General features: G+C 37.9%; 1 protein-coding gene across 1 annotated transcript; it reads left to right on the top strand.

Moving 5' to 3' along the window:
• Window positions 1–1,656: 1,656 nt before the first annotated feature.
• Window positions 1,657–13,695, top strand: PENK (proenkephalin). Its single transcript, XM_088469739.1, has 3 exons — window positions 1,657–2,043; window positions 2,388–2,528; window positions 12,764–13,695. Exons 1-3 carry the CDS (start codon window positions 2,038–2,040, stop codon window positions 13,406–13,408), a joined length of 792 nt encoding a protein of 263 aa, XP_088325865.1. The 5' UTR covers window positions 1,657–2,037; the 3' UTR covers window positions 13,409–13,695.
• Window positions 13,696–13,995: the final 300 nt, after the last annotated feature.

Consider the following 13,995-nt stretch of genomic DNA (forward strand, 5'->3'; position numbering starts at 1 on the left):
TCATTCCCATTATTTCTATGGCCAGCAGCTTCAAATTCTCTGCTCCCTTCATCCTCATCACTCTGCAGCCTGCAGTAGCTGGCACTAAACTCTCATGTACTGTGTCTCCCAGCCTGGTCATCTTTCTCCTGCAGCTCCTGGCTGCTGTTGTCATTTCCTCCAATCCTGGAACCCACCATTTACAAATGTATCCTGACATCCTACTATACCATCTTCTCACTCACTCAATACAACCTACATTAGATCTGTAATATCCACCCAGTTATCCAAACACTATCACCACTTTGCCATTATGGAGTTGCTTATCTTTATCCCCTCCACCCAGTCCTTCTTCCTTCACTGCTGATGACTTTGCCACATACTTTGTAGGCAAAACCAACAACATCCTTCAAGAAATCTCCACTCTCCAGATCCATCACCCTACACAGAGCTTCTCCACTCACCTACAGAACCTCCCAGTCCTCCCCCTCAACCTGTCCCCCTGATGCCAGCTCATCCACCCCCACTCTCAATGCTTGGCTGCATATGTAAGCAATGGGAATCTCTCTCTCTCACACACACACACCAAAAGAAGACTGTATATTTTATTGATGACAAGTCAGTTTCATGTCATCTGTCTTATCGGAGCAATACCATATTCTGACTGTACTACACATTTCCCCAACATGCTAGAAACCCAACAGCTACCTTTGATCACTACACACAGAGTCCTGGAATTTACAATATTATGAAAATTTCATGAAGGACAACATGAACAGACTGTCCCAAAACAGCATAATTGAAAGCCCACAATATCTGACCCATGCATTTTTAACACGTTTAAAATACAGAATTACAGGGTTTTTTTATAAAATAACAAATATGTTTTCCTCGGTTTTCAACCATTTCAATTAAGCTTTTTCCCTGGAAATATTTTGGATTACTTGAGAAAATAGCATTTTTTCTCAGAATAGATTTTGTATTACTGGAAAAATAGGATTTTGTCGTTATTAGTTATAGTTTTAATTTAACATAATGGGGAAAAATACAAATCTAAACTCACCCACAGTAAACCATATCAATCTGTCATTCTGTTAGGTAGTATTCCATTATCTCATCTATACCTGGCAGCACGGAAAGGTTTCAGTTTACCCTAATCAGTTACTGCATGAAGAAGGTGTATGGTGCCCTCTAGAGGACAAATGGGTTCAATTACTGTATACTGTATTTATTATTGTAGCTTGGCACAGTGTAGGGATCGTGTTCTTAAATACATACCAGATAACAGCAAAGTAAAAACGTTGGTGGGATAAACTTTAAACTTTTCTACTTAAACATACTCATAAAAGTGAGCTAGGATTACTTTGGTGTATTGAGAATTTGCAATTCAAATGGTGATTGTTGTAATGGGAGGATGTTTAATGACTACAGAAATTCCACTTTCAATATGTATCAATACTTTAACCCCCCGCATCTTTAGTATCACGTCCTTAGAGATCATCCTCCCCCAGCAGTGCTGATGGTGATCATGACTATGCTTAATTATAATAAAGAATGAAAAAGTCAACGTGAAATCTACAAAGAGGTTTCGTAGGAGTTGCGTCAGATAGAGCCTACAGGCTATTGGGGGAAACTGTCTGCTCTCATTTTTTTAACTAATTATAAAGTAGCCCAGCACTCTGTGATTTTGCTAACGAGACTACAGCCACACACGTCCATTTAAGGAAACTGAGAGCTGCAGAGACTGTTACTGCTCTCTTCATACTCCCCTCTCTCTCTCACACACACACTCTCTCTCTCTCTCTCTCTCTATCCCTCTCTCTCTCTCCCTCTTGCACACATTCAAAAGTAGACGAGGCAACTGCATTACTTCCCCGGGCTTCTGCTGAAAGAGAACACTTCTGGGATACACCTCTTCTCTGCTTTTCCCGAATTCAGAACTACCCTAGAGACCTATTTACATTTGCTTCACTATATTTTGTTGCTCAGTATACATATTGTATAGTGCTATATACTGAAACAGCTGTGGCTTATCTTCTGCAACGCTAACACTGAGACATGCATGTGAGTAACTGTATACTTGTTGGGTTTACCTGTTGGTCATTACTGTAATGTAACAGTTGCAAGTACAAGTTAGGTTACAGTAGACAAACAGAAGTCTTCCTTGTGGGATAGTTAATACGAAAGCAACACTGTCCACAAAGTATATACGTCAAACATAACATTATTATTATTATTATTATTATTATTATTATTATTATTATTTTCTTTTTTTATTCCAGTGAAGTCTGAATAGTTTAAACTTTGGCAAGGTTTCTGTGACTACAGGGAACTAAGTTCTATGTGTACTTTAAACTTAGTGGAAAAATATTCTAATTACATTTTAATCTTTCTCCTTTATATTACAGTCAATGGCACTTGCTGCTAGACACTGCTGTATAGTCCTTGCCATAAACACATATCTTTTTGTGGCAATCAGAGCAGACTGCAGCAAAGACTGCGCTTCGTGTGCTTACCATATGGGACAAGGAACTGAAATAAACTCTTTGGTAAGTTAACAACAAAATGCTATAAGGCAGAGCATTAGGATGTTTACTGAAATATCTTTGCAACTTGTGTGCAGACCTTATCGCGGGCAGCAATTCAGCACCTTGGAGAGCGTCATTGCGCACGACCAACCATACTGTATGCTAGTGATCTCTATAATGTACAGTGCTGTATGCTAGTGATCTCTATAATGTACAGTGCTGTATGCTAGTGATCTCTATAATGTACAGTGCTGTATGCTTGTGATCTCTATGTAAGGTCGGGGTATGCTACAGTAGTGATCTCTATGTAATGTAGTGTATACTAATGATCTCTATGTAATGTACTGTACTGGATCTCTATGTAGTGCATGCTAGTGATCACTAAAAGATGTAGTCGGCAGTATGCTGGTGATCTCAATGTAATGTCCTGTATGCTACAGTAGTGAGTTGTAGCATAGTTGTTTTCAAATCCCCAAATCCAGAACATGCTACAGTACTTACAAAATGCTTGGAGTTTAAACAAAAATCAAAGAGATAATGAGTTAATGCAGAAGTAATTAAGACAACAGACAATTAATTTTGCTCTGAGTTTTTGGTTCGTTATTACAACTTGTTAAGATGGTGACAAAAGTCTGTAAACTCTGTGTGCAGTAACTGTAATTGATCTACCACCGATTTGCTAAGTAGTGAATGCACTAAATATACCTTATTTGCATAGATTTCAGTTAATGGGAGATAGTACAGGATAATTATAACTTAAGGAAGGCACAGATTCAAGAGACACAATTAGTACAATATGACAGCCCTGTGCTTGGCAAGTTTCATTACTGTTATTTTCCAAGAGCTTAGTGATAGTTGAACATGAAAATGAGCTGCAATTTACAGATAAAGAAATAAAGAAATACAACATACAACTGTAATGTTGTGTATAGAAATATATTTAAATATTATATTTGGTTTGCAATACCACTGATGTAATGATACATGTGCTTGATTCATGAAAGCAGGCACATTTATTTATTCTGTTAGAGGAAAGGACATTGTATTAGTTCATAAGAGAAAGAGACATAGATTTAAATGTACTGTTTTTACCATAGTAAAAGTAAATTCTTAAAGCAGAACAATTCTATTCAATGTAGAGCTCAGTGCAAGACAGCACATATGTGTCCTGTAATTATGTAGCTCTTTTATCACTGTAGTCAAGAGATTGATGCTTAATTTACATACAACTGTGTCTCTTTTCAAAAGAATTTATGACAAAGGAATATCTGTACACTACTTTCTAAACTGGTGTGGTCATAGTGTACACACCCTAACCTCCATGTGCAAGGGAATACTTATAAGCTATTTCTGCATACATAGCAAAATGATATAAGCAAAAAATACTCCTTTCATTGTATTTATTATGTTAAAGGATTTTTGCGGCTCTGGCGATTATGATCCATAAAGTTGAGGTGCTTTTTTAATATATAACACTATTGGGACCCTGGTTCATAATGCGATGCACTACTAGGAGGTTTATGCCTTCTGTACTTCATTACTATAAAAGGCAGATTTGCCCTGCAGCAATAAAAATATGCCATCACTGATACAAGTCCTGGTTTCCTGCAATATGCTTTGCTTGCTTGATACTGACCATGTGATTTAGAAGTAGTAGAGTTTCTTTTCACTTGACGAATATAAATATGTAACATGGATAGTTAAATTGTGGTAAAGAATAAAATAAATGATATGTGGAAAGTTGTATTATGATATAGATGGCTGGCTCACAGATCAGAATTGGGGTGTTTAACAAGATTTTATTACGCCATGGATTGGAAGCTGTTCAGAGAACTTACCTACAGTATTTTCCAATTTTGCACTCATTTTTCTCACTTACTTTATTAAACTCTATTTATGATGTATGTATAATTGAGTGCTACAGTATGTATATAACGTATATGTGTGCATACATACATAGCCATTCCTTTTCCTTGGTGCTTGTATATATAAATAGAAGGCATAGATAGAGTAATCCAAAAGAATACACCTGTAAGAAACAGGAAGGCAATTGTCTGGGACTGGTTAACATAGTTATAGTATTTGGCATTATTCTGCATCGTTCTGATTATTCCTAGTCGATGTGAGGTGTGGTTCATTGATATTAAATAAATGGACCACGGTTGAATCTGTGCAATATTATAATATATCTTCATCATGTTAGTGATAATATCTCACATTGGGCAGTATAACTGCATGCCATATTGCCATATGGGCATCATTCATCACTTTCTACAACTGCGCACTGGCTCATGAGTCAGCTCTGTAAAATACCATTATTGTATATTAGACCCATGAGTGTGAATAATGTATACCAGAATTCAGTAGCTCATGTGTGATATGCTTCCACGTTATGTTATAGCGTACTTGCTAAATGTACCTATATTGTATAATAAGCACCTAAGTCCATCAGTTTTAAAATTCACAATTATACTTTTTAGAATCCAACAGATTTGTTTCACATTTCGGTGATGATTTTATGTCTCTTTAGTAACAGACAACATACCTGTAATAAACATTATCAGCTGTGCCACATAATGATGCAAATGTATGTCTGTACACTGAGTTTAATTCTTTGAAGAGCCCCATGGGATAGAATGTTATTTGTGTTTAACTTGAATATCCCGAGCTAGTCCCAGGTAAACTGATCAGTGGTTTATCAGAAGATAACACACGCTCACCAATTAATCATTCTCTATGCTACATCATCAACAGCAAAAAAAATCTTACCTATCTAAAAACACACACAACTTAGTCAGGGTAACCCATTTCACAGAAGCATAATAGCTAAACTATAGGAATACATTATCAAGAGATTAGATAATTGATAAATGTTACAGCTTCCTTGCTAGCCATGAAATAAACTATATTATTTACCTGCATTCACTTATCTTCCTTTAAAACAATCAAGGTACAATACAGCACATAAAATAAGTTATGTCAATAAAATCTAAAGATTTGTTAAACAAGTAATACTGCATTAATAGCTATTAACAATTCCATCTCACTTGAATGCAACAATATTTGTGGTACATTAAGACACATGCATCAAAGTGCATAGCAAACAAATTTTCATGGCAGCAGTAATAGCATATGACATCTCAGAGGGTACTACATGTTTTAGCCCTGAGACCCAAAACCTCTTATCTGTGGGCATGTAGTGGAGAAATAACAAAATAATGCATTTTGATTTCATAGTGATATTGTTTTCTACCAATCATTTTCCTGTGGGAGCTGATTGGTCTTCCAGGCTTGTGCAGTTTACATTTTAATTGAAAGTATGAAGTAGCCTGCAACATACTGTTTCGGTTTATCCCACATATGGAGCAGTTCGAAACACCATCTGGGACAATACATGGAAAACCAATGATCAAACGGGAAGGAAGGACAGGACAAGACTAGAACTTGTGGAGCTGATCCATCTTCGTTTTGCATCATGTACAACACTTGTGAGAACAATCTGGGAAGAATATATTTACATTAGATGATGAAGGTTACAGCAACATGTGCTCAGCATCCTACGAAGGAATTTGAGGTTCGTGGCCCAATAGGAGAAGGATCACACGAGAGTAAACCGGTTTGACCAGACTTCCAGGGTAAAACTACATTGGAAATCTTGCTACCAATTTTATTAAAATGAATGGAGTAAAATACAAATGTATACCATATAGAGATAGAAACCCTCTTAGCAAACTTGCTAAGATTTCAAAGAATAAAAGAGAATGTGTCTTAGGTTTATTATGGGGCATAGCAGTGAATATAGGCAATAGGCATTTATAAAATTCCTGGTTGGGAAGATTCAATCATTGGTTAGGGAAATGGAATTGGGGAGGAGGAGTTCTAAATACCCCTTTTCCCAACCAATGTGACAAAGAATCTATTCAACCAGGAGGACTCCAGCTTTTCTCAGTTGCGTATCTTTAATTTTATCCAATAGTGGATGAAAATTGTCCTTATACAAAAAAGAAAATGTGGAAAGAAAATGAATGGGCAAATATCTGAGAGAGCTTTCTTGCCTGGAATAGTTATATTGACTCGAAGGGGTAAATTTACTAAGATGGGAGTTCTATTAAGAAGTGATGTTGCCCATAGCAACCAATCAGATTCCAGGTATTATCTTCTAGAAGGTGCTAGATAAATGAGAAGTAGAATCTGATTGGTTGCTATGGTCAACATCACTTCTTAACTAGAACTCCCATCTTGGTAATTTACCCCTAAGTGTATGTTAAAGCTGAAAGCTTTAGTTTTATTTATTTTTTAATATTAAGCATCACTGTACTGACCTTATGAAGTGCTTGCAAAGAAATCTCTAGCTTTGTAAGCATTACAAACAGGTCGTTGTTGAAAAAAAACACACTTTACTATATTGGTGCTTGAAACAAATGCTCTGGATGTGTGGGTTTGACCTGTTCATTGTTGCCAGAGTTTTCTAGCCAGATAAGGGGCAACTAGGACACCAATGTTTTGTTCTGATAGAAATGTTAAAACTAGAGAAGGCACAGCCGGCAATAGAACCCTCTGGCTGCTGGTTGGAGTATGGCTTTAAAATAAAGAATGCATTGTTTTTTAATTTTCCTCCCCAGTTACACATGGTTGTTATTGTTAAACATTTTATACATATTCTTAAATGAAATGCAATTTGATGGTGTGAATGGCCCTGTGTTTACTTTCTGAGAAAAATTTCCTTTTCATCAATTTAAAATGTTGTCGACAACATCGAGAAGAGTTCATGCTCGGTAAAATGCAAATGAGTTTTATGGGAGTGCTTGTTAAATAAATTACTACAATTACCAACTGCTTGGAGCTATAAACTAGCACAGTGCATGTAATCAACAACTACCCAGGGCCAGGAACTAGCACTATACCAGCAATTGCCAACTGCCTGGAGCTACAAAGTTGGACAGTACCTGTGATCAATGAATAACTTGAGCCAGAAGTGTGATCACCAGCTGACAGACCCAGGAGCCAACAGAGTACCTGTGGTTACCTTCTGCCAGGAACTGGCACTGTAGCTGGGGGTTATTAACTGTACTTGCAATCCAACTGCTAGGATCCAAGATTAGCGCTGTACCTACATTTACCAATTGCCTGGAGCTCAATACTCGCACAGTGCTTGTATTTATCAACTGCCCAGAGACAGGAACTAGTGCTGTACCTGTTGTAACCACCTACCTGGAAAACAAGTTCTAGCACAGTGTCTGTAATTGCCAAATGACCATACCCAGAAACTGGAGCTGAACCTGAAACTACCAACTGCCTGAAACCAGACAATAACACTGTGCCTGTGATCATCAAATGCCAAAAGCCAGGAGCATAGCCCATCACCTACTACCCAGAGCCAGAAACTAGTGCTGTACCTGTGGTTACCAACTACCTTTAGCTAGGAACTAACACTGTACCTATCATTATCAATTGCAGGGAACTGGATATCTACAGTAGTTGTGGTTACCAACTGCCTGGAGCCCATAATTAGCACGTTGGCATGTTTCTCCACCAAAAGCTATAACTGTCCACTATCCTATGTATACACTATCTCCCCCTCCCTACCATATGGCTTTTAGATTGTAAATTTGGGCAGAGTCATCATTACCTTATGTTTCTTGTTATTCTATTTGTTTGGTTTGTGTCAGGATTTCCTAAAGGTATAGAAAAAAGTAGTATGTTGAGCGTTATAAAATAAAACAGAATATTTACATAACACTGTGACTATGCAGTAAGGAAGCTTTGACATGCTTTAATGAACACACTTATAATGTTCTGCTAAAGGAGGATAATGTACAAGCTCCCATTCCAAAGAGCCTTTTTTGTTGAAAAAGGATTTACAATTATCAGCTCCTAGGCAGCACTGAAGAATAATGCTGGGTACACACACTATGCAATATATCTTTCGTACAGTTGGCGAGTTATATATCGTTAAGTGTGTCGGCTCATGTGTACTAATGATATATCTGTGAATGACATTGTTCATAGATATATTGTGTTAGCCATTCAGCACGGCAGATGCAATATATCTTGCAGATAAATCGTGCACTTCTGCCGGTGTGTATGGAGGACCAACCAGTTACACAGCAGGAACCACCGACACTCACATCACAACTTCATGGGCATATTTAAATGCCCACCCAGTTGTGATGTCTGGGCAGAAATACTGTATTGAGCCGCCGATTGGGAAGTGTGTATGCTTACACAGTCTGAGTGACGGTCGGCCGGCCGCTGGGTCGCTCAGGTGTGTGCCCAGCATAACTGTTTTGCAGCAACATTTTTACAACAAAGTGAGACTAATATTTGAGGCTGTTTGCCGAGTTCTATTGCTTTGAAACTGAAGGGATAGGTATGTGTGCGACAAGACAAATATCTCTTTATAATATCACGTATAACAATCATTTTTAAATAGTCTTAAACAATTTGGTATATGCATTAACCATAATTGTGTGGTTCACTTTAAACACATTTCCTAATTTATGAAATGTTAGCATTCTCAGCCATCTCATTAGAAAGATATTTAGACTTAGAAAACATCAAAATGTTCAAGTCAATGCCTTTTTAACCCACATTTTAGATATTAGCTTTTACTGTAACTAAGGGTTATTATCTTTCTTTCCTTCATTGTTACACTTTATAAACAAATGATGTAGAATAAACGGATGGAGTCCATGTTATTAAATACAGCCATATATTTATTATCTTGTACAAGTCATCTTCAAACCTTACGGAGCGCTTTGCTTTGTCTTCCTAGCTTCCACCTGTTCATTGTGGCTGTGTATTTATGTCTACAACCATAGTTGTATATAATCTGGGCACTGGGATACAACACTGCTTTGCTATCCCCTATGCAAAACTGAATTGTATGTAGAGAGCAGTTTGCATCTTATATCGGGTCAATGAAAAATAACAAAGAAGGATTCTAGAAATAAAGAGAGAGGGCCTGATTCCGAGGTAAATGCTAATTAATTTGCGACTGCGTCTTTATATGCAGCGGTACTGCGAATATATGCGGATCCCGCAGCCGACATAATATGTACAGATCATCCATCGATTGCGTACAAAAACTTCATCGTTCGCACCATTGATCTTCTGAGCAGCCCTATGGTTCCTCAGAATATCCGTAGGAACTAAGCTGCTGGGGCCAGTAACTGCGAACATAGACGCAGTTGCTGGTTGCGACAAGCCCACAAAACATTGACAACATGCAAGGGTTTAACTAGCCAACTCCCCATTACCTTCCACAAAGGCACCTGACCGTCAATTACTCTGCATCCAAATTCTCAAATCAACTGCCATTGGTAACCAATCTTGTACTTGCGCAGTGCACCTCAGATGCATCAGCAGTATAAATAACATTGCTCATCTGTGCAGGGATTGGCATAGCATTTACCTTTCAATCAGGCCCAGAGTTGTTAGTAATAAATTCAGGTGTTACTGTATGTACAGAGCAACACATGAACATTATCTGAAACTGGCTTTAGTGTGTACAGTAGTCTCTCACAACATGCTTGTAACCTTACTTTTTGTTATATATTTATGTATGTACAAATATTCCCTACAGAGGTCTAGGAAATACTTAACTCGTGTCTGTTCCCGTAAAAGCAGTCTTTGGATTGCATTCTTCTATTCATTAGTTTACATACAAGACAAGATCTCAGCAATCAGGGCCAGAGTTATCAGTAAGAAGAACCTAAGCAGTTATTGAAGGCTAATGTATATGAGGTGCCTAACATACTGAGGGGGAGAGGTATCAAACCTGTGAGACAGATAAAGTGGAGAAGTTGCCCATAACAACCAATCAGCTCCTAGTTATCATTTGTCTTGCACTGTCTATAAATGACACAAGATGAATAATTGCTTTAGGCAACTTCTCCACTTTCTCTCTCTCGAAGGTTTGATACATCTCCCCCTTAGGGATAGATTTACGAAAGCTTCTGAAAATGAAAAGTGGAGGTGTTGTCCACAGTAAGCAATCAGATTGGTTGCTAAGGGTAACACCTTCACTTTTCATTTTCAGAACCTGTAGTAAATTTACCCGTTCGTGTGCTCACCCACACTGGTTGTTGGCCATTGGCATGGAGGAGCAACAGCTGGCAGCTACTTACCTGTAAATCTGATTACCACTGCTCCTGTATGTCTGTGATTACACAAAGACTGTGGCACCAGACTGTCGTGTCACAGCCCAGAGGCATCTTCCCAGTCTAAGAATCTGGCAGCACCTAAAGTGGGGCCAACTAGAGAACTTCCGTCAGCCATGCACATCCCGAAACCACAATCCCAGTCTAATGTTAGCAGAAGGCGTGCTCCCTCTCATTCCCACCTGCCAATGTAAGAAGCATAGGGAAAGAGCCTCAGGGGAAGTCCCACAAACCTTTCAAAGACCTTATCAGCACTTCCAATAAAGTGGTTCATAGCATAGGGCCTGATTTAGAGTTGCACTCTATTTGCATTGCTGCTGTGTTTTGGGACCAGCAGCGATGCAAAAATATGCTAATGCCGGAGGCGTCTGAAGACTAAAGACACTGCCGGCATTGCAGATCCGAGTGTTGTCCAAAGACACAGTATCAGATCACCATCGGCCATCTGAGTAAGCCTAAGCTTACTCAGGATGGCCACCAAAACTCCTCTATCGGGTCCAGGAAATCTGTGTCAGAAGATGCAAACACTGGCCTCGACACTGCCACAAAACGGGGGTGACGTGGTATAGAACGGTCACCCACAAACAGTCGGGACAAACAACCTAAACATGAGAAATGCAGACCCCCTCTTGCCTAAGAATTGCGAGATTTCACTATAGGAAAGCTGAATATTGGCTCTTTTTTCCTTTGATCATTTACATGCTAGTTATACTAGAACTACTCCCCCATATTGCCTGGAGTAAGTGTATAGAAGCTGGACTAACTACTGGATGGATGAATACAGAGTTTCGCTATAAAATTCTCCCTTTTTAAATGAAGAATTTGCTCTTCTTTTAAAAAACTGGATAATTAGAGAACAAATTAGCTTCAGGCTTTACTATTTCTTCAAAACGAGTGTGAAAAAGTAATTTCATGAAAAAAAAAAATCAATTTTAGAAGAACATAAAAAAGTTTTGCTATTGAATGCATACCCTGAGTTTAATAAATCATTGGTCAAAAGAAAGTTTAATTTTGTTAATGTATAACTTTGTGAAAGTACAATATATATGACGTTATTGAGATATTAATTTTGCTTAAAATAAAATCCATTTGGATTATATGATCATTAAAGTATTGTTATTACTATATTTGGAATATTTAGAGGCATATTTATTAAAATAATTTTGTGGGAAATAATCCCCCCACCCCACTAAATTTAAGCCTCTCCAGGATGTAACACTGCTGTGGTACCCCAATTTCCAATTATAACCCCCACAGATTTATACTGTATGAGATTTATCAAGCTCCAGCAAAGCATTCCGGAGCTAGGTACTGGTAGCTACAGTATATGCTACATAACACAACAATTACCGGAAGAGGGATCCATAGCATCCCTCCCTGGCAATGCTCTCTCATACATGCGTGATCTGCTGACCGCACATGTGCAGAACCGTGGCCGGCCACCTGAACAAGAAAGTTAAAGGTAATCGCATTAACCTGCATACAGGTATGTGCCTTTGCAGATTTGCATGTACAGTATCTGAAACACCTGAAGAAGCCGGATGAGATGGACTAATGTAGGGTGTATGATTTCAAACAGATGCATATACTGTAGGATAGGAGACATATTTGCCAAGTACAAATGAAGATGACAGGCACCAGGTCTAGTGAACTACTTGTGATTGGCTTATTGCAAATGTACCGCTAATGCTAATAGGTGCTATATTAATTGCTGGTGTATCTATTATGTTTTTGTGTGTATTTTATATTTTTTTGTTTTTCATAAATGAGATGTATACCTGATAGATTATAATTTTTAAGCTCTATTGAAGCCTTATAGGGAATGCTTATTTTGCAAACAAGACATTTGGTTAAAAACACAGGAGCAAGTGTGAGTTATGCTAGACGTCAACCTGCCATTTTTTGCCACATATCTTATCAGTAGGTATATATGTTTCCTATATGCTTAAGTAATGTTCATCTTTATGACTTGCGCCATTAAGGTTGTAGTGTTAAACACTTGGGTTGTTTTTTATATCAATATTTAATAAATAACAAGTGTAGGTGCCATAGGTTCCACTTTTTTAAATTAATCTAAAAATATTCTTGTTTCAGGTTTGCACTTTGGAATGTGATGGAAAATTGCCAATTGCCAAAGCCTGGGGAACCTGCAAAGAGCTTCTGCAAACTGCCAAAGAGGACAATGCTCATGAAGCTGAAAAAGAGCTGGACAACGATAATCACCTAGTTACCAAAAAGTATGGAGGGTTTATGAAAAGATATGGTGGCTTCATGAAAAAGAAAATGGATGAGTTATATAATGTTGAACCAGAAGAAGAATCCACTGTTGGAGAAATTCCTGCTAAGAAGTATGGAGGTTTCATGAAGAAAGAGTTTGATAGTGATACATTAGATCTCCTAAGGGAGCTTCTTGGAACTGGTAGGGATCCTGAAAGTGGTATTTATCATGACAACAACAGTGAGACACCAGGAGAGATGAATAAGAGATATGGGGGCTTCATGAGATTTTACAGAAGAAGTCCAGACATTGAAGATGATGGGAGAGAGTTACAGAAGCGATACGGTGGCTTTATGAGAAGAGTCGGCAGACCAGAGTGGTGGCAGGACTACCAGAAAAGATACGGAGGATTCATGAGACGCTTTGCAGATTCTCTTCTTCCTTCAGATGAAGATGGTGAGAGTTATTCCAAAGAGACCCCAGAAATGGATAAACGATATGGAGGATTTATGAGATTTTAACCCTCTTGCCCAATTATTGATAAAGACTGCCTCATTGACCATATTTTATTGTAATGTGTTGCCTGCACTGTACAGTTTTTTACTGTCCTAGTTAACAATGCAACTTGTAATCTGTCATACCAGGCTCAGTGTTCTTTATAACTCAACAACAAAATCTGTTTGTCACACTTACGTTTATACTGTAGGTATTATGCTGAGAATATTTTTGTTACTGTATTTTTTTCTTTTGAACAGAATACATCTACCAATGCTTACTGTATATAAATAAATGATTCATCTTATCTGCACAGTTCATGGTTTGTCATTTTTATCTCAACAGGATATGGTATGATGCAACGCTGTTTCATAGCCCAGGGCGACAGAGATTAAGTTAGATAACTAAAGCAATAGTACTTTCACTTTCAAGCTAATTTCCAGGCTTGGTGTCACTCAAGTTCAAGTCTTGGGCTACAGTAGGCATTAATTAAAAAAATTAAAAAAGAGACACAATTGTGACTCAGAACTTGCTCCTTTACTATCTCCTTAAATTAGATGTTATATATATTAAATTAATTCTAATTATTTTGGCATGATGATGGATTAAAAAC

This window comes from Taudactylus pleione, unplaced genomic scaffold (genome assembly GCF_031769625.1).
Source record: "Taudactylus pleione unplaced genomic scaffold, aTauple2 ptg000093l, whole genome shotgun sequence".
NCBI lineage: Eukaryota > Metazoa > Chordata > Amphibia > Anura > Myobatrachidae > Taudactylus > Taudactylus pleione.

Excerpts from the sequence above, each read along its gene's own strand:
- PENK (XM_088469739.1), top strand. Across the intron at positions 2,529-12,763 it reads GAACTGAAATAAACTCTTTG|GTTTGCACTTTGGAATGTGA; the intron begins GTAAGTTAACAA and ends TTCTTGTTTCAG.